This window comes from Pavona decussata, unplaced genomic scaffold (genome assembly GCF_977016875.1).
Source record: "Pavona decussata unplaced genomic scaffold, jaPavDecu1.1 SCAFFOLD_134, whole genome shotgun sequence".
Lineage (NCBI taxonomy): Eukaryota > Metazoa > Cnidaria > Anthozoa > Scleractinia > Agariciidae > Pavona > Pavona decussata.
Window position 1 is genome coordinate 1,507,501 of NW_028145547.1, and position 22,625 is coordinate 1,530,125.

The 22,625-nt window shown below is 39.9% G+C and overlaps 1 protein-coding gene across 4 annotated transcripts in view; it reads left to right on the top strand.

Annotated features, from left to right (window-relative positions):
* Positions 1–15,811, top strand: part of LOC146467637 (zinc finger C3H1 domain-containing protein-like) — a 33,092-nt gene extending 17,281 nt beyond the window's left edge. For all 4 annotated transcript variants that reach the window (XM_085125663.1, XM_085125665.1, XM_085125664.1 and 1 more), the window contains exons 17-26: positions 1–164; positions 1,572–2,124; positions 2,853–3,157; positions 4,270–4,526; positions 6,126–6,417; positions 7,270–7,370; positions 9,301–9,402; positions 9,625–9,664; positions 10,769–10,831; positions 10,977–15,811. The exon at positions 1–164 is cut by the window's left edge and continues 62 nt beyond it. In XM_085125663.1, the coding sequence (XP_084981789.1) occupies positions 1–164; positions 1,572–2,124; positions 2,853–3,157; positions 4,270–4,526; positions 6,126–6,417; positions 7,270–7,370; positions 9,301–9,402; positions 9,625–9,664; positions 10,769–10,831; positions 10,977–11,096 (1,997 nt within the window). In that variant the 3' untranslated portion in view covers positions 11,097–15,811. The remainder of the gene's footprint in view (positions 165–1,571; positions 2,125–2,852; positions 3,158–4,269; positions 4,527–6,125; positions 6,418–7,269; positions 7,371–9,300; positions 9,403–9,624; positions 9,665–10,768; positions 10,832–10,976) is intronic.
* Positions 15,812–22,625: the final 6,814 nt, after the last annotated feature.

Below are 22,625 nucleotides of genomic sequence, written 5' to 3' on the forward strand. Positions count from 1 at the left end.
ACAGCTCTCCTGGGGATGTGGCTTTATGGATCAAGTTGGCAAGGTTAAAGCTTCATCAGAATAATGATAGAGACAATTCAGAGAATGAGGACACCTATCAGGACAATGTTACTCAGGCTCTGAGTAGTCTTTCCAGAGGACTGGAGGAAAATACACAATCAGAGGTATTCATTCTGTGTTATTTCTGGGAAATGTGCCAGCACAAAAGCTTCCTGAGTGGTAAAATGGTTGTTTCAGGCACACTGTTTGCAACTAGACTGTAATCGTATGGGTACCACTTTGACACACAATAAGAAGATTGAATCTTCTGGGGGAATTCTTTGGACATAAATTTTCCTGTCAGACCTGCATTCAATGAAATGTACTTAGTAGTGAAACAGTCCAGTTGGAGGCCTCTCTCTTGACTAATCATACAGTCAACAATAAATAAATTTATTTGGTACATACAAAAAAAGGAATGAATCTTGGAATGTGTTGTTTGGACACAGATTTCCCCTTTTCCAGTAAGAATCATACTCTAATGACAAGAAGAACATTATCTGATGTGATACACTGATGCATTTTTAAAAGTCTTTGATTTCATTGCATTGAAAAGGTAGCAAAATATTTTTGTCCCCACGAGAGTTCTTAATTGTTTTCACTGGTCCATGCTAAAGTGAAAATAAAAGTGAAAAAAGACTGTGACTTGGGATTGTGCATATTGTATGTCTAGAGAGATCGGATATGGGCTGGAACCAATGCCGTATGATGCTATATTTTCATCATAATATTTTCAAAAGGATGCAATGTTTTCAAAACTCTCCACTGTTGAAACTGTTTTCAAAAGTGTAAGTGTTTTTTATCACTTGAATCGTGTGGATGGTAGGCAAAAACATATCAAAACGTATGCTTTCTGAAACAAAAATGCATTAGTGTGGACATGGTCTGAGTGTTACAGATATCCTTGAAAGTTCTTGAAAATATTTTTACAGTCAATTCATGTCACGCGTGACCAGTATTTCACCAAATGGAATGAACATTTGAATTTCTCTTTGTAATGTCCGACTTGTGAATGGAATGTTGAACATTTCTCTGGAAATCTTTCTGAAAAAGACGCATTAACAGAAAGAAAAAAAAGAATGATTCAAAATACTTGGGAAACAATAATTATTATTATTGTTATTCTTGAAATACTTAATGCTGTAATGTAAAGAAAAATTCATAGCTTTATACTGTCAATAAACTAGGGAAATTTCTACGGAAACCCTGAAATCTCATTGGCGATGTTCAAAACTGACATGTAAATTTCAAAACTCTGTGAATTCAAAAATACCAGTCACACGTGACGTGGATTGACTATAACCAGTCATCTGGCCAACAAAGTGGCAATCATTTGATAGAAGTATAGTTCCCTGCTGTTCAAATTTCCAGTAATCATAGTTCACTATAGCCTTGTTGTTCTGTGGAAATGATCAAGATGTTATCCTGAATAATATGCATTAATTGTCATTGATTGTGAAGATATCAAAGAGGCTTCATCAATTTGTAGAATATTGTTTTAATATCAGTGTGCACTAATGTCCATTTTGCAGGAGTTGTGGCTTGAGTACTTGGAGTTGTATTCATCGCGAAGCACCCAAGATGAACTCAGAGAAATTTGTGACCAAGCTGTGGAGTTCTCTCCAACCTATAGTGTGTGGTGGAAATACCTAGAATATTCAACAACATACCCTGCTAAGAGAACTGTTTGTTTGCGCTTAATTTCATTCCTTGTAGCAAACCCTGTTGATCCAGCAGAACTTCATTCTCATCGCATCCTTGAGACACTGCTCTATCTTGTACAGCTTGAACTTTATTCGGGGCATTACAAGTCAGCACTGTCAGTATTTAAGGCAGCATTAGCAAAGAAACCCCAAAACTCGTCTGAGATTCCAGATCTATCAGTTCATCTGCTGCCCTCTGACTGCTGTCTTGCCTGGTTAGCTTATATCCATGTGTTTGAATTTCACCGACCTCCTGCACCTTGGTTTGACCCTTGTGATGGCAAGCCCGCCAAAATGGTGACCAAAGAAGACTTTGTATTTCCATGGAAACCATCTCAACAATCCAGAGCTCCTGGAGAAAAGCTACTGGCAATGTTTCAAGGTTTGTAAAGAGTTGATTTTGCACCTACCATGTGGTTAGCACTTAACAGGCTCAAATGTTACAAAAATGGGGAGTGATTAATTTATGATGAAGCTAAAGAGGGGGGAAAAAGACATTTACACACACTGGATATTCTACTAACAAGATTAATTAGTTTAGGAGTACATCAGGTTGGTAGTGGACTTTTCAATTCAACGATATAGTCATTAACCTCAAAATTAATTTCAATCACCTTTTTTTCTCAATTTCTGTTAAAATTACTTCTGCTCAACCTACCTTCATCTTCTTTTTGAACACTTTCATTTTGTTAAAATCAAGAAAAAGATTAGAGGTGCTTATGCAACTCTATGCTACAAACCTGTGATGACATTTTTGGATTGCGCAAAATCTTAAGAAGAGTGGTAATACTCAGTTGCTTTATGCTATTAAATAGTGGTCTTCCTGTGGCACAAATGTGTGCTGTTACTGTTAGCTGTAATTCGTGTCACAAGTATGGAGAGTGGAGGTGAGGCAAGGATAAGCAACCTACTATTAGTTGCTGGTTGAATTACAAAAAATGCAACAAAACAATCATATGCAAAGCTATCCACTATGGTGTACCATTGGTTCTTACATGTAATCTTAAGAGGATGTAGTGTTGAAAATGTTTGTAGCTTGAGTATATGAAAGTACATGAACATTATTTTACTATGTTCCATATTAAAATGCTGAAATTGACTTTAAACTAGATGCACTAAAAGCTTGCAGAGGCCTTGTGAAATCATCATCAGCTAGACTTGCTGTTTGCCTTCCACTGTACAAGAACTTGATTGCACTGGAAAGGGCCTATGGGAGAATCAACTCAGCCAGAGGAATCTGCCGCCATTTGCTCAAAGACAATCCTTCAGTGATAGCATTGTGGCTGTGTCTAGCAGCTCTTGAAGAGGCTGTAGAGATGGATGGAGGTGCAGAGAAGGTGTATAAGGAAGCACTGGAGAAGTGTAAAGGCCATGCTGAGGTGTCCTACAGTGCTGCTCGATATTATCTGGAACAGGTCAGTGCACTACAAAATCATGTTAACCCTTGAATCCCTAAGAGTGCCATTTGGCACATAATGCCATAACTCTGTCAATATTGGACAAATTTCTGAATGTTTGACACCAAGATGGTCTTGTGAAGATCTACTCATTAAAAGGATAAAAACTCAACCCCCTCCCATATGTGATATGGTTGACCACCCCCATAACTTTTCAACTTTTTTCCCGTAGAAGTTGTGGGTCTCAAGACATCTATCACATTAATGAAGATGTTGAGACCTGCAAAATAAGCTTTTGTTTAGGGGTATACATGTACCTAATATACACAAGGATTAGGACATTTTTGAAGTTTTAAATTTTTGCGTTTTAAGACCATTTATCACAAAGCCATAACTTTTCTTTATGAAATACACTCATGAGTAGCTTTAAAATGGTATATCATGCATGGACATTGAGTTTGTAATCTTGGAACTGGAGAAAATGTCATTTTGCCTCAGGGGTTAAAGGGTTAAGCCAGCTTTAAGCTTGAAAAACAGTTGAGCAGATATTGTAGAATTTGAAGGAAAATCCACCAAAGCTTTTAAATTCAGTAAGGGAAAAAGCATTTGATGGCCTCTTACCAATTTCAGTTAGCATGTATGATAAAAAGTGTTAAATTTTTAGGAGCAAGACATTTCAAGGGAATGTAAATGAGTACATGTGTCAGTAACCTTAAAATTGTATTCTGTTATGGTGCCTAGCATTCCTTGCAAATTGTATCTGAGGTGTCCAAAACAAAATTCCATCTGGTAAGTAAGTTAAAGTAAGGAAGGTTATTTAAAGTGGAACTGGGGAGTCCCTCTGATTGCATCAGAAGCATTGTGTAAATAAATTTGGGTTGCAGAACATAAATATTTGCCATTAAGTGCAAATACTACACCATTACCCCGACATCCTCTGTAGAGTGCAAAACAAAGCTTTTAAAACTCCAATATGTAGTTTACAAAATGGCCCAACAGCAAAATGCATTAGTGTGGGATGCCAAGAAAAGACTTTCCATGAGCACTGGTTTGCAAAGTTCTTGGAATGCAACTTGTAGTTGTCTTACAGTTGTTCATCCTGTGTTTACCAGAACTATGTCTCTCCACAGAATGAAGTCCAGAAAGCGGTGTCAGTTCTTGTCAAGTGTGTGTATTGCAAGTTTGCATCAGCAACCAAGTCACCAAATGGTGAAGTACTCAGCCTTGCTACCATCTCCTCAGAACAGGAAGGAGTTGATGCTGTCGCCCTGTACCACAGACTTCTGTCACAACCACTGCCTTACGACTACAAGTGTCCTGCGCTCATGCCCGGTGTTACACCTCACAACCTGGGGAGAGAGAAGCTATTTCTTTGGTTATCTTACTGGTATGTGGGAGTGTAGCCTGTTCCAGGCTCCTAGAGACACGCGTGAAGGAAAGTGCAAAGACCCTGGCCAGAAATTTTGGCATGTTTAATGTTAAAATGGGGTTAACAGACCTGCACGACTCCCCCTGTGTGTCCGTTGTTTTGATAAAAGCCTTTTCAGTTTTGCTTTTACAAGCATGTCTTTAAGCGATTTTCCTTTTGTATAAGAAATTCTTCCCTTTTGATCATTTGTTAAAGTTGATCAGCTCGGATTAACTGCAAGATTTCAGGTAGCGCTAAATAAATTTTATCTGTGAAGACACAGGATCCGTGGATTAATATTTCTTTATGCTATTGTATATCACTGCGGGAAGATTTAAATTGCCGCAGGATGTTTATCACGGATATGGGTGTAACAGATCCTCGTCTTTCAAAGCTTATCATTGTTGTCTCTCGCTTTCGAGAGCTATTTGCTCCATCCTGAGTACTTTAACTTGCGGAAAATCTCGAAGATAATTCTCTAAAACTGCATTTAACTCATCAAAATCACGCGTGTGTGACACTCGCCATTTTGACTCTTTCAGATTCTTTCGCGATATCTTTCGTGTGATGTGTGAACTGTCAAAACTGACCAATCAGAAGGTATACCGGGAGCTGGTATACCGGCATGAGGTGTTTAAGAAAATGATTACAGGCTCCTCTTCTTTCCCTCTTTTTCTCTGCCCCATTCCCCCCCTCGTTTTCGTCCCCTCGCACTTTCCTTTCGCGCCTCTCTCTAGGAGCCTGGAACAGGCTAGTGGGAGTGTCAAACCTTATATCGGGTTCCTTGTTGTTGGTGACTGTCTGTCTCCAGAGACGGTGGTCTGTGTGCATGAGTTGGTCTATGATAGAGCTGCAGCATCTGCTGTGGCTGTACAGCCCAATCCAGGAAAAACAAACTTTTGTTCCTACAGTGTATACATTGTAGATGTCTGATTAAAGAACATCTTGGATTTGTGGGAGTGTTTACGCTTAAGGCGTTGTTACTCTAGGCAATAGTTGTTTTTCTTGCAACTTGTCTCACAATTTTGTTGTGACACAAGTTGCATGAATCATTGCCTAGTGTAACATGCCATGAAATTTACATGCCTAACATTTTTTTGCCCCAACCGTTGCAAAAAGTAGAGGTCAGTCTAACTTTGAGCGATAGTGACTGCAACAAAAACATTGCATGACATGTTCATTGTAGGGTATGCTACACCACACAGTGTTTCATGCAACTTGTGTGGCAACGTCCCAGTGACATCATGAGACAAGTTGCAGGACAAATTGCCTAGTGTAACAATGCCTCATGAGTCAGAGAGATGTATTACGGCCAAGTAAGCATTGGGTTGACTATGTTCATTGATGTAGTTTTGTACTTCATTAATTGTGTATTAATTGCAATAACCTGCATCAAGCAGAGGAAAACGCATGCGACCAAGGAAGATTGGTTTCGGGTTGTCTTCCCATTTGTTGAGAAAATGTCATGAACTTTGCTAACCAATTACAGAGCCTAGTAAACCAAAACCAAAGCAAATGCGAAATTACTTTCAACACTCAATTGAAAACCCTCTAATGTGTTTTGTGATTTGTTCTTAGCCTGTTACTGGAGATTTCACCTCCATCCCCAACCCTGTGGGGCAGTCTGACTCCAGAGTCAGCATTTGAGACAGCTGTGCACAGTCCTCTTGACAGACAGGATGTACACACGCTTTGGACCGAATACCTTTTCCACCAGAGATCGAAAGCCTTGAAGAAAGAAAAGTCTTCATCGCTGCAGCTCCACTCAATGAGTGAATTAGTAAACAGATGCTTAATGTCAGTAAGCACCAGTAGCTCCTTACCTCATTCATCAAGCACTGTATGGCAGGATTACAGATTTCACAATAAGGTGAGTTGACACTCTGTTCTCTTGTGCGTTAGAATAGAAACAACATTATTCCACATTGTATACACTGTACATGGATACCAGTCAAACATTAGGAAAAAGTTAACGAAGCTAGGAATGACGCTGTGATGGATCCATCAAGTGAACACAGTACAGTACAGCACATTGCAGTGCAGCACAGTGAAGTACAGTGCAATGCAGTGGAACACAGTGAAGTGCAGTGCAATACAGTACAGTACAATACATTTTCAAGACATTGAAAGAAAATAATGACAGAGATGTATCCAAACCAGTCGCTTGACACTACAATCTGCCGAACCACTCTTGCACGTGGCAGTCTGTGGTATTTCTTTACATGGTGGTAACAAAGAAAGCTGGAAAAGCTTAGAACAAAAACTCATCTTCCAAATCGGCACTCTTAATCCCTGTGGAATCCGTGAATGCTTTTCATTGGACTAATTTATTGTTGTTTTCTACATAACCAAAAAGACAAACCCTTCTTGTAACAGCCAGACTTTAAGAAAGCATTACAATGCTAAAAGACATGTTAAATTGATCTGTGAGTTACCTTAGGCAACCTGTTGTTACCTAGCATCCATGAAAATAACCCAGTTCCAATGACGAGAGACCGGGGTGCTAACAGTTTTAAAATACTAATAAGAACACCAAGAAGAATCTAAGTTGAAGATTAACCCCTGGTTGCATTATGAGATTGAGACCAGGGTTAAGGACTGGTAGTGAGGTACCCTATGGTCTGCACACTTCGTGTGGTTGTCCTGTGGCCCCATACAAGGTTTGGGTAGCCTATGGCACGAGTCCAGCTAAACACTTTCAGATGCATTGTTCACTTTGCAGGTCATCAGTATAGCATTAGGCTGTCTACCCAAGTCATCCTGGTCAGATGAATTTAAGAAGTATTTAAGGGTTTTCCCAGGAAATGTCAGTTTAGCACTGTGGTAGGTCCTACTGTAAATGTAACATACATGTAAGGCAGTAAGCAGTTGGCTGATAATGATCTATCAAACGACTGACCAATTCATCAACCAGCATCTTTATTCAAGTGTCAGCCTTTGTAAGAGGACACTATTGACATGTTGTTGATCAATGTCATGTTCAAATTAATAATAAATTTATTGTTGATGACAATAGCCTCCAACGCAGACGTTCTTAGGGGCTCGTCACGCGTTCCTGCCCGACGAACGTCTGCTGAAACGAACAGCCACTTCCGTTCGTCGGCAAATTGCCATTGTCTGAACAGACCAATCAGCATTGACTCATTATGACAAGTAAAGCCAATCACATACTGCGAAACAACGGAAATCATCACCCGTGGAGATATTTTCGCTTCCGGACGTGCATGTAGTTTATACGATTGAAATTTTTCCTTCCACAACACTCTGCATTTTCTTCAGTGATTTTACTGAGAGAAGCGGCAAGAATTCCAAGATTTGCCAATTTGTCTACCTGGTTTTTCGTTAGCTTTACAAGCGGCGAAACCACAACAACAATCAGTAACCAGCAGCTTAAAGAATTGAATTGTAAACAAACTATAGAGCTTGATAAATAAGTGACTTTCCATAACCAGTTGGAAGGTTTACGAACACATCAGTTTTCTTCTGCGCAAATTGCACTATGACTTCTCTTTGATAGGCATTCAACTCCCTTAAACCAAACGTTTGGCACACATGACCAAAAACCACATTTAAGTCCGCCATCCTGTCTAGGGTAATATTTTTAATATCAAACATGAGTTTACCCAAAGTTGGGAAATGGCTCCTGATTGGTCCGCAGTCGACGAACGGAAGTGGCTGTTCGTTTCAGCAGACGTTCGTGGGGCAGGAACGCGTGACGAACCCCTAAGAACGTCTGCGTGGGAGGCTATGATGACAAAGGCAATAGGTCAGTTTCAATGTATTACAATTCTAACTTGGCTCCAAGGCCTAGGAAAATGAAACAAAAGAAATTACGGGGAGGTTCTTGTATGAATAATTCATTTCTTTTGTCTTATTCCCCTTAGTCTTGGAGCCAAGTTAGGAATTGGTCTATTGCATATCATTACAGTTTTCATATCAGATGAAGCACTCCTCTTGACATGTTAAATGCTTATTTCTGCTGTCCAATGTCCCTTTTATTTAAGAATTCCAGTTTATTAAACAGCCATAGCTATGGTGACTCTGGTAATACCCATTATTTTTCTTATTTCTTTTCTTCACAATTTGTCAGTTACCTACCCCAGAAACCTAGGTTTCACTCAGTCAACACAGCATGCTAACTAACTTCTGGTACAATGCCAAGAAATGTACTGTAAGAAAAGATAAGATATTAAGATAACTTTATTACATCACATTCAGGATATCTCTATTAAAAAAAAAAAACTATTTACAAAAGTAACCCAAAGATCCTCACAGCATCTTTGTATAAGTAGCCCTGTTACTTCCTCTTTCTTGTCACAACATTTTTTCACATGTAAGACATGCAGTTACAACCATTGTGGTAGTGGTACATTTTTGACATGCATGCACAAATGAGTTATGATAATGATTCCATTGAATGTCAGGTAAAATAGCGGGACAACTTTTACCACCTTACATGGTTGGTTAAGAGGACAAAAGAACAAACAACAGAATAATGTTCCCAACGCTAAAAAACAATGTAGCTGCTGATTACCAGGATCCAGTGAAAACAGAGCTTTAAAAGGTGCAGATCTACTAACCCATACCATGGCGTTCATATTCAACATACAGCAAATATTCTTTCCAAGAGTTAGCCTCGATTTCCTAAACCCCTTCCCCCCCCCCCCGAAACCCCATCCCTATTTTGTTAAGGGGGAGGGCACATTCAAATCTGATTCAGATTAGATTTCTTGTTAAAATATTTTTTCTGCAGGGCTTGCAAACATGAGATGGAGAGGGAAAACTATGACCAGGCAAAAAGGATCAGTGCTTCATTCCTTTCAGAAAACCTTCACAGTATTAGCATGTGGAAAGTGTACCATTCAGTGGTGTTAAGCCTTGTAACATTGTTTTCATTTACTAGAATAGATCCTTAATATTGACCCGGGTAACAGTAACTATAGTATTATTAAAACAAATTCTGAATTTGTTTTAGACTCGTTCCTTAGTTTAAAACTTTTCAGAAGGACTGCAAGCCAGGTTTAAATGACTGTCTTTCCTGTGTCTTGTGTTTTTCCTGTACTTTTCTTATCAACAGGGCCATTTCTGTTGAGTTACAGAGAAACTGCATCAAGGAGGTAATCATTTCACCTCCCTTTTTATCCTTTTTTTTTAATCTTATCATTACTTTTAGATTGTCTTTTGAAATTGTTATTATTCACTTAATATTTTGTTATTTATGTTATGCAGGGCCCCATTGTAAACCACGTTTGTGATGTGGGCCCCCTGTCAAAAGATTAATATTATTATTATTATTTATTTATTTATTTATTAATTTTTTTTTTTTTTCTGTTGGATTTCCACTCTGTGTACTTTCATTTTAGGATGGAAGGCAGCGCTTACTTACACGTACATGAACAGAACTGTAACAGATGTGTTGTTTTGTGGTTAAATTGAACTAAGGTTAACCAGGATGAACACTTATTGCTGGTTGAACTCTTATCCCAGCCCTGAAAGTACTGCTTTGTTGTCTCACCATGTTGCACCATATAAATTAGTCAGCTATCTTCCCTCTGAGGAGCATAAGCTGTCTACCATTGTTCTCCTTCAAATGCTGTTTTAGGTCATTTTCATGCCCTTCCACCTGGAAGTCTCCTCTTCTCATCAGCCCAGGCAAATTTCACGTCCTGGTTCCATGTGTGGAGGTGTGATGGTGTTGTGGTTGGCATGTCGTCAGACTTTCAATTAGACTTCCGACAGGAAGATCAGATGGTCAGTCGAGGCTAGGGTTGGTCTCTTAGACAGAAAACTTCACTCCACTGGCCACATTATCTCTCTTCACCCTGGTGTACAAATGGGTCCTTGCAACACACTGCGTGGTATAACCCTGTGATTGCCTAGCATTGCATCCACGGAGGAGTTGCAATATTCCTAACTGTTTCCTTATACAGAAGCACTTAGGCTCAAAGAGCAACTTAAACTTACCTAGTTCCCTGAGACATCTATGATGGACTCTCTCTCTAAAGGTAGACATTACTGTAAGGGTTGAAGGCTGGCTTGTCTTGTCTGACTCTGGCGTGTTTTTCTGTAAATAAACTTGTTTTATGTTGGACACCTCTCTGTGATGTACAGGTAGAAGTGGTAGCGAGGGTGTCTGCCTCGTGGAGAGTTGATAGTGTTGCTGATCCCTGTTTCTGGAGCATGTACCCTTTGTTTAGTGCATAATTACTTCTATCTTTTAGGCTCGCAAGATGTACCAACAAGCCACTGGGATTTTACCATTTGCTGCAACTCTCTGGAAAGATGTAAAGTTCACTTACAACATTTTGTTCTTCATTCTTTTCACCGTTTCCTTCCATTTCGTTTCATTTCAATTTTTATATTTTTAGGGGTTGCTCTTTACCTTCTGTTGTGAAATTCAGATTTCATTGTCCTCTTTCACTTTCACAGTTTTTGATGTTTGAGCTTGCTCAGAGTGGTGATGGCAGAGCTGTCCAGGAGATTCTGACAAACAGTCGTCAAATAGGTGTTGATCTTGAGGAGTATTTGAACACTCTACTCGGCAAATGAGATCGTTTGCCAAGGTTAAAAGTCAATTGACGTGAAACGGTATACCAACAAACAGCAAAGAGTCGGCAAATAGGTGTTGAACTTGAGGAGTATTTGAACACTCTGCTCGGCAAATGAGATTGTTTGCCACAGTTAAAAGTCGATTGCTGTGAAATGGTTTACCATCAAACAGCAAAGAGTCGGCAAATAGGTGTTGATCTCGAAGAGTATTTGAAAACTCTACTCGACAAATGAGATCGTTTGCCAAAGTGAAAAGCCAATTGACCTAAATCGGTTTACCAACAAACAGCAGAGTCAGCAAATAGCTGTTAATCTTGAGGAGTATTTGAACACTCTACTCGGCAAATGAGATCGTTTGCCAAAGTTTAAAGTCAATGGACGTGAATCGACTTACCAACAAACAGTTAGAGCTGCACAGATTTTCTTGCTTGTAATATGTGAGCAAGACAGCAAAGGCAGTGTACAAACCGCGTCACATGATTGTACGCTAGAGACTTACCCCTGTTAGTGGACTGTAATGGTGATCATCGGGAAATGGTTTACAAAAGGGCAATTGAAGAGGTCGGTGCATAACCGACCCATAATGCATTTTAGACAACTTTTTGTTTTTTTAGCTCAGCTTCACCAGAATTGAAGGCCTGTGGCTTTCAATGCCTTCAGGAACCGCTGCCCCAAAGTTTTATCCGTTCCTTTGCGATTCGTTTGTGAAAAACTCAGGATTATGCACGGCAAGATTTCCGTTTTTTATATCACAGAACGAAGCAAAAAGAAGCAGAAAAAACATTGAAACAACGTCTCCTGAAGGAATTCAAGGCCACATGCAAGAAACCGGTGAATCTCAGCTAAAACAACGAAAAGCAATCTAAAATGCATTATGGGTTTACTATACACCGAGCCCTTTAATTGCTGTTGCTAAATTGCTTTGCTAAAAATGTTTTGGCTGAGATACATTAGTGGCATATTGCTGCGCTTCATTGGCTGTAAGTAACTTGCTGTAAATGGACTGTTATGTGCGCCGGCTTGGATGAAGCAGACTACTGTGCTACTGCAATACACTTTTCAATGTTTGGTTCCAGTTGGCAACTAGCAATCTTTGGAACTGAAAAAATTGTTTTGTATCTTGGTTACTGAATTGGTGTAGTATCTAAATGTTTTTGCGTTTTGGTGTTGTTCAGAATTTCTTACAATCGTGTACATCGTGCTGTACTATATTTTGGCGACAAACAATTGAGACCACACGCATGTCAAAAACTTTACAGAAAGCCACGTGGCTCATTCCTGCTATTGACTTTGAGTAGAAGAATAACTTATTTTTGAAACATTAATTTTTGTCATAATTTATTAAAGAAAAACGTTTAAATTGTTGTGTTGTAGAGTATAAAGTCAAATATTGTATGTAAGTAATTATGTGCATTCCGTTTCGTACTGTAAGCACTGTTGTCTTTGTCGTTTGTTGGCTTGTTACGTTACATATTTTGCTTTGATGTTGTTGCCGATGCCTTACCTGTATTGCCCTTAGTTTGGTGGAAACGACCTGTTTATTGTACTGTTCAGCTTGTGTGTTTAGCTGGTATGTCAGTTAGTTTGGTAACTGATGATGTGATGGAGCTGTTTATTCACTTTATTTCTTTACTGTATATGTGCCAATGTAGACATGCTGTCTGTCTGTCTGTCTGTCTGTCTGTCCATCCGTCCGTTTATCAGTGTTTCAGTTTGTTAGTCTGTGAGGCAGCTGATAAGTTAAGCACTAGGTTTGTTAGTTCAGTGGTTCAGTTATTAAGGGCGATGCCTCCTCTTGGGCGGTGCCTACCAATTCAGAGATATTTTCGCGCGATTTGTGACTATCCGGGAAAAGCAGATCTTAAAAAGTGTTATTGAAGCCCAAAAAGAATATAATTAGGCTTCAATTTTTTAAAAGATGTCATACATTGTTATATATTTTAGACCCTTTTAGAATTATTGTTGCTCAATAATCTCTAAAAACTGCGTGGTTCCCCCCAATTTTCCCTTTGGATCTCAGTAGTCCTTGCTAAGATCTGTTTTTCCCACATAGTGATAAACTGTGCAAAAATACTTCTATATTTAGGAGGCACCGTCCGTAAGACAGTCATTGTTAGTCAGCCAAGTTGTCAGTCAATTCATTCTATGAGGAAGCCAGCCATCAGTCAGTCAGTCAGTCCGTCAACTAGTCGATCAGCCAGACAGCCAGTCAGTTAGTCTGTTAAAGTCAACCACTCAGGCATTAAGTCAGCAAACCATTTAGGTAACAAGTCAGTCAGCCAGCCAGCCAACAGGTGACTAGTCAGTTAGTCAGCCAGGCAGTTAGTCAACTAGCCAGTTAGTCAGTCAGTCAGTCAGTCAGTCAGTCAGGCAGCCAGCCAGCCAGCCAGTCAGTCAGTCAGTCAGTCAGTCAGTCAGTCAGCCTTAAGATCACTCCACAACTAGCCAGTGAATTACAAAGAATTTGTGTGAAAGAGTGAGGAGCGCGCGTTGTGTTTTATTGGTTGAAATGAGTGCCATTTTCCAACAAGGTAAAATCTTTTGTATCCTCACTAACCACATTCTTATCCATTCGCAGGCATACAATTTATTTATCCCCATTGATCATTGTCACGGCGTGCTATTGTCTAATGGTCATCTTATAATAATTAGTTTCTGGTTAAATCAGGGCACCAGTTGTGCTGTGTTGAGTGCAGTGACTGTTCTTTTATCTTCAGTCCTTCGTGCTCATCTAACCTTTCCTGCTTTCTTCTTGGCTTCTCACTTCTTTGTCTGTAGAAAGTGTAGAGGAGACGAATTTAGGAAGAGTGCACTGGCCGGAGTTGTTTGTTTGTTTGTTACTTTGCTTGTATTCTCAGGTGTTGTCCTCAAGGATTCAGAATCCAAAGAATGATTAATTTTTTCCAAGATATAGCCGGCATGCACACAGTGTGTGGCTATAAAGCTCAGAATGGTGCATTTGTGAACAGTGAATCTAGAAAATCGAGTCATTTGCAAGCAGGATGGAGAAAGAACATTGGCTTGAGTAATCAATGCATCCTCCAGGGTCTGAAGTGAACCCTGGGGCACACATCAAGATCTCTTTGATCTCTCAGACTGATTGAGGTTGAAGAAGACTCTGGGCACCTTGGTGCTCCCATCAATGGCCGCATCTTACCAAGGGCATAGTGTTAATGCTTGTAAGTAGGACAAATGAACCTATGGTTCGTAGGGACAACTGACAACCGCCAAAGATATCCTATACTGTTTGTAATCCCTTGTGTCACATGAAGCTGGCAAAGTCTTGTACCACGCAGCAGGGACAGCCCAGGATATACATGCTAAATTGGTGTCTTGTGGACTTTTGTATCACAGAAACCGGACTATTTCCAGAACCGATCAGAGTACTGTGCGCAAACAGTGTGGTGAACCTGTCAGAACGTAAGGAAAAATGTAGGAAGTACTCGGTGCACGCCAAATCTGTGAATTTGCCCCTCACCTGCATCAGCGGGAGGAAATAGGTAATGTTTACATATATTGGATTCGGTCTTAGCACTGAGTGGCGAAAAAGATGACTTCCTTTGCTTATGTACAAAGTGAGTGAGCCTTGTACAAGCGTGCCAGAGAGTGTTTTTTTGTTGTAGTTTGTTGTTGTTGTTGTTGTTGTTGTTGTTGTTGTTGTTGTTGTTGTTTTGTTTCCAGTTGTGGGTTAACAGAGGTTAACACAAGTTAAAAAGAATTGGCATGATTGTTGAGTCTTAAGTAACTTGAGGTAGTTACTCAAATTGACATTGCAAGGTTCATTTGACCGACCGTGTTGAGTTTGGCCGTGTGTTTTCCCGCGCTTAAAACCTACATTTTTCTTCACTTTCTGACTGGTTCACTGCTTTGTTTGAGTTTGTAGTGATTGACCTTAAGTTTCGCAAACACTTGCATGCAGTTTTTGAAGACTTTGCTCTTTTCTTAATAGTGAGGGCACGGCTTTGCCAGCTTGCCGTTCATGTAAGAGAAATTAGCTGTATCCGTACTGAACTTGATCCCTGTAGTCCATGTTTCCTGACTCGTTGTAGAAGATAAACATGATTAGCGGCAACAAAGCCTTTGTGAAAGATGTGTGAACTTTTTTTTATTTTTTATGTCCAGTAAATTGCCCAGTTTTCGGGGCTCGGAGAAAAATCTGATAATTGGCGTGCCATCGTTGCATTTTGAATTTCTCGGTCGGCGGTTCTTTTTCCGCCGGTAGGGTCGTATTTATTGTATACAAAAATGTAGCTACTGTCCACAGCGTAATTTTGAAGGGGGATTGGCAACCTTTTTTTTTTCTTGTGAAAGAAATGTTATGTTTTGAGACGGGCGAATAAATAACAGTGGTTCTTTGTTTTATTTTATTATTTATTGTTTTGTTTTGTTTTTGTTTTTTTTTTTCAGTCATTGACACAGGCATACTCGAAAGAAAGAAAGTCCGAGTGCTCCTATCAGGAGTCGAACCTATGACCTTCCGATTACTAGTTCGGATGCTCTTCGTTTGTGCTGTAGGGGACTCGTCGGAGCTAGGCCACTTGGTTCGACTCCTGTCGGGGGAACTCGGATTTTTTTTTTCTACCATTATTTATCCTTTTAAATAAACCATTGCATTCCTGTTCCGTTAATTACTTTTGTCTGACTGCTTTTGTTAAAAGCTTTTTACTGTATTATCCTTGTGTGTTTTGAATTTCATTAAATGTGGCTTGAAATGATACGTCTGTTTCTGATCTTTATTTCCAGAAATTTATGCTGCCTAAAGTTGCGACTTCACGTCCCTTTTTATGTGGTTTTTGTTTTGTTTTGTTTTTGTTGTTGTTGTTTTGTTTTTTTTGCACTTTTTGTTTTACGGCGGCAATAAGCAATCAAAAGCTCTGTTCAGATTACTGAGGAGCAATCGTCTCCTCGTTCGTCAATTTAGCGTCCGCCAGTTTGTTTATCGTATCGCAGGGAAGCGCGGGAACTGACAAAATCATGTCCAGACAAGTGCTCGTAGGAACGGGACCAACGTTGTTAGCTGCCACTCTATGCCTATACTTTTCCGGTTATTCTAATGACAGCTCTGTTTGCTCTTAAAAATGTACCCATTATTGGGCAGATCACGTCGATGCTATCTGCATGAAGATTAACCAGAGGATAGGCCTAATTAGGAGAATCAGAAACCTACTGCCATTACAAACCAGGTTTACCTTATACAATACCCTAATCCTACCTCTTTTTGATTACGGAGACGTTGAATGGGGGAAAACAAATAATGATACCCTGATGTCAGAATTGCAAATTCTACAAAATAAAGCTGCTAAAGTTGTGTTGGAGCTTCCACCACGAAGCTCGTCAACTGAAGCGCTAAAGAGACTAGATCTCAAGCCTCTCTCTACGAGACGTTTTTTCCACCGTTGTACTTCAATCCACAAATGCCCAATTGGATCGACTGATTTTGACTTTAATTTTAAGAGAAATCATGCTGTTCATTCCCATAACACAAGACGCTCTAACGATCTTCGTTTGCCTCTTCCTCGAACTAACAGGGGTAAGCAAACTTTTACTTTCAAAGCTGCGAAAGACTGGAACAGCCTTCCGATTGACCTAAAGGAGGCCGATGTTTTATCTGTTTTCAAGCAAAACTGAAAACCTTTTTGAAAGACTTTGACTGATTTTAAACCTTGTTTTTATTTTTTTACTCGATAACTTGACTTTTTTACTATTAGGAACATATTTGCTTTCATCTATTTTGTATTTTGTTAGTTTATATATTTAAGTAGGTTAGGAGGGCTCCACTGAAAACCGCATTGGCGAGTTGGACCCCTCAGTACATACTATTGTTATAACTTAACCCGCAGAGATCGTCATGCCCTTAAAAATCTACAACGACGAACGGACATCATCATCAAACCTGCAGTTAAAGGATCTGGTACTGTGGTGATGGAAAGACATGACTATTTAAACGAATGCTACCGATAATTAAACAATAAACAGTTCTACAAGAAAGTCAACGAAGATCCTACCGAAGGTTTCAACTAAAGGGTATGTTTCTACCTATTGTGGGTATGTAATAGTGTAATTTGTCTTTTCTCATAATAAATTGTTGTTGTTGTTTTTTGTTGTTAAAGGCCTCTTTCTGAGGGAATTATAGACAAAAAAAAATCGCAACTACTTAACCCCTCAAGATCCCAAAGCTGGTCGTTTTTATATCCTACCTAAAATCCACAAAGCTGGAAATCCAGGTCGATCCATTGTCTCAGCAAATGGGCATCCTACTCAAAAAATATCCGAATTTGTTAGTTTCCATCTTAATCCTTTGGTGCAGTCACTCTTATCTTATGTAAAGAACACCACCCACCTGATAAACAAACTTAAAGATATCGACATCCTCCCCAGCAATGTCATACTTGTTACCCTTGATGTGTCATCTCTATACACGAACATCCCTACTAACGAAGGAATCAACGCATGTGGTACAGCTCTTGGCCAACGAACTGATAAATCCGTCCCTACGGAATCTATCTGCGACCTTCTAAGAATGATTCTGACTATGAACAACTTTGTCTTCAACAACGAACATTTTATACAACAACATGGTACCGCCATGGGGACCAGAATGGCACCTGCTTACGCAAACCTGTTTATGGGGGAATTTGAGAGAAAAGCACTAAAGGATTACGATGATCAACCGTTTCTCTGGCTCCGGTACATAGATGACATTCTGATGGTTTGGACATAAGGTGAAGAAAAGCTAGACAACTTCATCAAATACCTCAACAACATCCACCCTACTATTAAGTTCACTAGTGAACGATCTACAACTTCTATTCCTTTCCTGAACGCTAATATTCAACTCGAAAATGGAAAAATCGAAACCGATCTCTATTGCAAGGCTACAGACAAACACCAGTATTTACCCCACTCCTCAAGTCATCCTTATCATACAAAAAAAAGCCATCCCTTGCAGCATGGCTCTCCGTTTACGCCGGATTTGCTCCAAAGACGAATTCTTCGAACATCGACCAACAGAATTGCTGTCATATTTAACAAAACGAGGCTATAAAGACCGTTATGTGAAAGAACAAATCTTAAGAGCTAAACAGAATACCCAGAAGTGAGACATTACTGGAACATAATCATGATAAAGATAAATCCAACACCCCAGTCCCCTTCACGATCACTTATAACCCAGAACTACCTAATATTCAAGAAATACTTCACAAGAAACAACCTATTCTCAACTCCACAAATCGCCTTCAAAAAGTATGCAAATCATAAACCATTCATCGCTTACCGTCGTTCACCAGACCTTCGCAACCTTTTGGTTCGAGCAAAACTAAAGAACACTAACACGACACCAAAGCTCATATCCCTGGTACTTTCCGCTGCAACTCCACTCATGGATGTCTCACCTGCCCTTACATTGACAATGCAAGAACTTCGTACACTTTTAGCAACACCGGCGAAACAAGACAAATAAAACAACATATAACCTGTAATTCTACTAACCTTACATATATGATCGAATGTAAAAAATGTAAAAAACAGTATATGGGGAAAACCAAACGCACAATCCGTGAAAGGTTCCCAGAACACAGACAAGCAACAAACAACCTGCATCATGCCAACTCTACAGCAGCAGTCCCTACACACTTCAACTCACCAGGCCACTCTTCTACGGACATGTGACTCATCCCTCTCGAACTAAAACCCACCAACAATGCCTCCGCCGTAAGGCACGCGAGGCTTTTCTAATTTATAGAGGGAAAATATTATCTCCAGAAGGCATTAACAGGACAAACGAACGCTGAAACTTTGATTATACACTTTTATATTTTTGTTATCTCATATTTACAAGTACGATGTCCTCATGTCATGTATTAGCCAATCAATTTTTTCCATGAATTTTTTCAAACTATAATTTAAGGAGCCGTTACTATATTTTCCTTCAGTATAGGTCTGGCCTTGAGGAAGACTAATTCTATTTGTCGAAATATTGGCCACTAATAAATCTGCCCTTTGCCGTAGTGCCAGCCTTGCATTCAGTTTTGTATTTACAAATTTCCCTCCGTGTATAGGCCCGTCCCTATTCATATGAGCCCGGTAACCGGGCTGGCCCGGTAGGCGGGACGAATTTTGTCTTCTGTTCATATGGGAAATTGAATCCCGGTTATCGAGATGAAAAATGTGCAAAAGGCCCCCCCAAAATACCCGTGGAACCGCGTTCCGACTTGTCAGCGACCTTACAAGCCATGTGCCGGTTGAAAATGTCTCGTCTCGGACAGTCCCGGTATCCGAGCTAGAGTGTTCATATGGGAAAAATTTCCAGCCCGGTTGCCGAGCTCTCGGCCGGTCGCAAAAACCGAGATCTTGGTAACCGGGTCAGCCAACCTTCTCATATGAACACATCGAAATTTTTGTAAAGAAAAGGGTGACGAGGCGCGATCTCGGAAACCGAGCCAACCCGGTCGACGGGCCTCATATGAAGAGGCCCTCAAAAAGGGTCTTTGAAAATACAAGCCCCGGGGCTTATTTTGATCTATTTTCGAAATTTAACGGTATCTTCATATGGATCCTGCTGGGATAATATCGCTGATGTATTGGTTTACATCTGATTCAGTTTAAAAGGAGATTTTCAATATATATGCACCACTGAGTCAAAAGTTGACATTCTCATGAAGACGGAGTACTGTTTATTGACTGTATAGATAGGAGGGTTTTACTGGAAAATACGCCACTCGTAAAATTCATACGAAACTACAACCGGGACCCGAGTGGCGTAACTAGTGAGGATATTGATAACGTCATTTCCCGCTCTTTCACGGTTGTTTGTGCAAAGAGTGGAAAAGGTAGGTGAGAAAATTACCAATTTACCATGAATCAACATCACACCTAACTGTCAATTGTAAATTGTGTCAGAAACAGTTTATTACTCCTTTATTCCAATCTTTCATTTTATTGGTCGAAATCCTGTCACACATTGCAAACGACAACCGATAAGCGTCAACTTTCATTGACAACAAACTGACAGTTACTTTGCTAGCAATGTCAACGCTTAGCTAGCTCTCCCAAACCATTTTTATTCGACCATGTCACTTGTACACAAGCTTCCAGAAAATCTAAACAAGGATTTAATTTACCAGAGAATATCTGCTGCACAGGGGATCTCACTTCCGTGGGAAAAAACATCATCAAAAACAAGCAAACTCGTTCGAGCCTATGCAGACAGCTTAGGTTGCCCAGATGAGTACATCTTCTTCCCCCCCTTAATTAACCGTTACCGCATCATTTATTGGAACCAATGGAAAGATCAAAATCAATGACAGCTGGGAAGAGCCTTCCATTGCGTGGTTTAATGATGTCTGCGCCAGAAAAGGCCAAAAGAAGACGGAAGCGCTAAATGTAACTTCGAAGCCATGCGCGTTTTTTGTTTGTTTTGTAGGACCGACATTCGTTCGCTGATATTGACTTATGAGAGAGTTTTATCTATAAGGTTATCGGGGTAACCTCTGTAGCGCAATCTCTGTTTGAATAGAGTAATGTTCTCTTCAAATGTTGTTTTTGAAGATTTTGTTTTGAGAAGTCTTAAGGCTTCGCCTTTGATAGAGCCTGTACTGGAAAGTTTCTGTTGTCTCTATATACGTTCCATGAACCGAAACTAAACGAACACGTGGAAAGAATTCAAACATCCAAACCACTTTCCTTTACACATGTTTGCACAGGGGCGAACGATTACCCACAACTCCCTTCCGGCTCCTATCGTTGCGGTAAAAATTGTGCCACTTGCCCATACATTTCCGATGGTCTCACTAACTACACCTTCTTTTCCACTAGTATTCTTTGTTATTATTATTTCATTTGCTTCATATTTTATACTGTCAATCAATTTAGTTTAACGTAGTTCCGCTATTGCGCAAATATTTGTCAGCTATATAAGCGTATGTCCCAATGTAAATTTTCATTATACCTGAAGAAGGCTGGTTTGGCCAGCCGAAATATAGTAATCTTTAAACGGTAATTCTACGTTGTATCGGTCTCTGCTTCTTTTATCATTTAAAAAATAATCTATTCTTGACGTGCGCACGAACTTCAAACCGACAGAAACTTTCCAGTACAGGCTCTCATCATAAGTGAGTCCCCTCTCTCGTGATATGTGCCTCAGTAATAAATTTTGATTGGGCCGCTTCTGTTGTAGTCTCCTACGCAGCCGTTCTTAGTGTTGTGGGGAGGAGCGTTGCGTGACGACACTAAGAACAGTTGCGTGGGAGACTACTTCTGTTGAAGACAATCAGAACAATATATCCCTACTAGCAGAGGACAGAGTTTAATGCATAAATTAATGTGCAGATTTGAAGCTACGAGGAAGAAAAAAATACGACGAAAATACCAAGCCCAATTTTCGACACGTTCTGCCCTGCGGGCATCCCGCGTAAAAAAAAAACGACGAAGATTATCGAGCCCATTTTAAGACACGTGCTGCCCTCAGGGTATCACGCGTAAAAAACGACGACGATCGAGCCGCAGTTTTAAGACACGAGCTGCCCTCAGGGCATCAAGCGTAATAAACTACAAATCATTCTGAGTTCAATGTTAATGTCCCGAGGGTCGGGGGGCCGGGGGCTTTCAATTGACCGGCTGCGTCGTTAAAACATGTGTACGTGACGTGTACAGTGAGAGCCCGCTTTAATACGGACCGACACCCAGACAATACGGACATTTGCATGTCCCTTTGGCGTCCATATTAACCAGGTTCGTACTGAATATATATATGTACAACTTAAGGATAAATTCTTTGAGATTATTAGAAATAAGGGTTATTCAGGCTCTGCAGAGGTCTTCCTGGGCTCAATAACAAAACAACGATCAATCGTGTTCATACGCCGTGAATTTATTCGATATTTTATCGGCAACTGTTGTGAAATTCTGGTTTTTGGTTTGTTCGAAGCATACAGCGACCAGAAACAACCCAGAAAGTTATGAATTTGTTCGGAAATAAATTATTGGCGTGTTCTCAACAAACATGAGGACATGGCCTCAAAATGTTTCGTTACACACTTGATGATGGATGAAAAAGAAACGCGACCGATTTTTTAAGACCTTTTAACGCCGACCCAAACCGCAGTGTTCCATTGGAAAGATGAGAAATGCTGAAGCATGCAGTTTTTTTAAAATTTGCCAGCTGAAAGGCAGGGGGGAAGGTTAAAAAATCTAAGGGGTGTAGGGTGGGGTAAAGCGGCAGGTTAAGAAGGGCTTTACAGTTTTCTTGTTCAAATTAAAATAAGGAAAAAAAAATAAAAGATGGGGTAATACAAGGACTAATATTTCACGATGTACGCCACAATTTTGGCAATTCAGGAAAATTTAAACTGATTCAATCGATCTTCCGAGATTAGCAAACATATTTAATCGTGCCGCAAATTACACTCTTCATTGACTTTAAATCCAGTCATTAATCAAATGCTGTCATCCCTCGGATACTAAAGATTTTCAAAGTTAATCTTTCGGTTGTAAAACAAAGAGATCAATCACACATTCTTGCTCAATCAC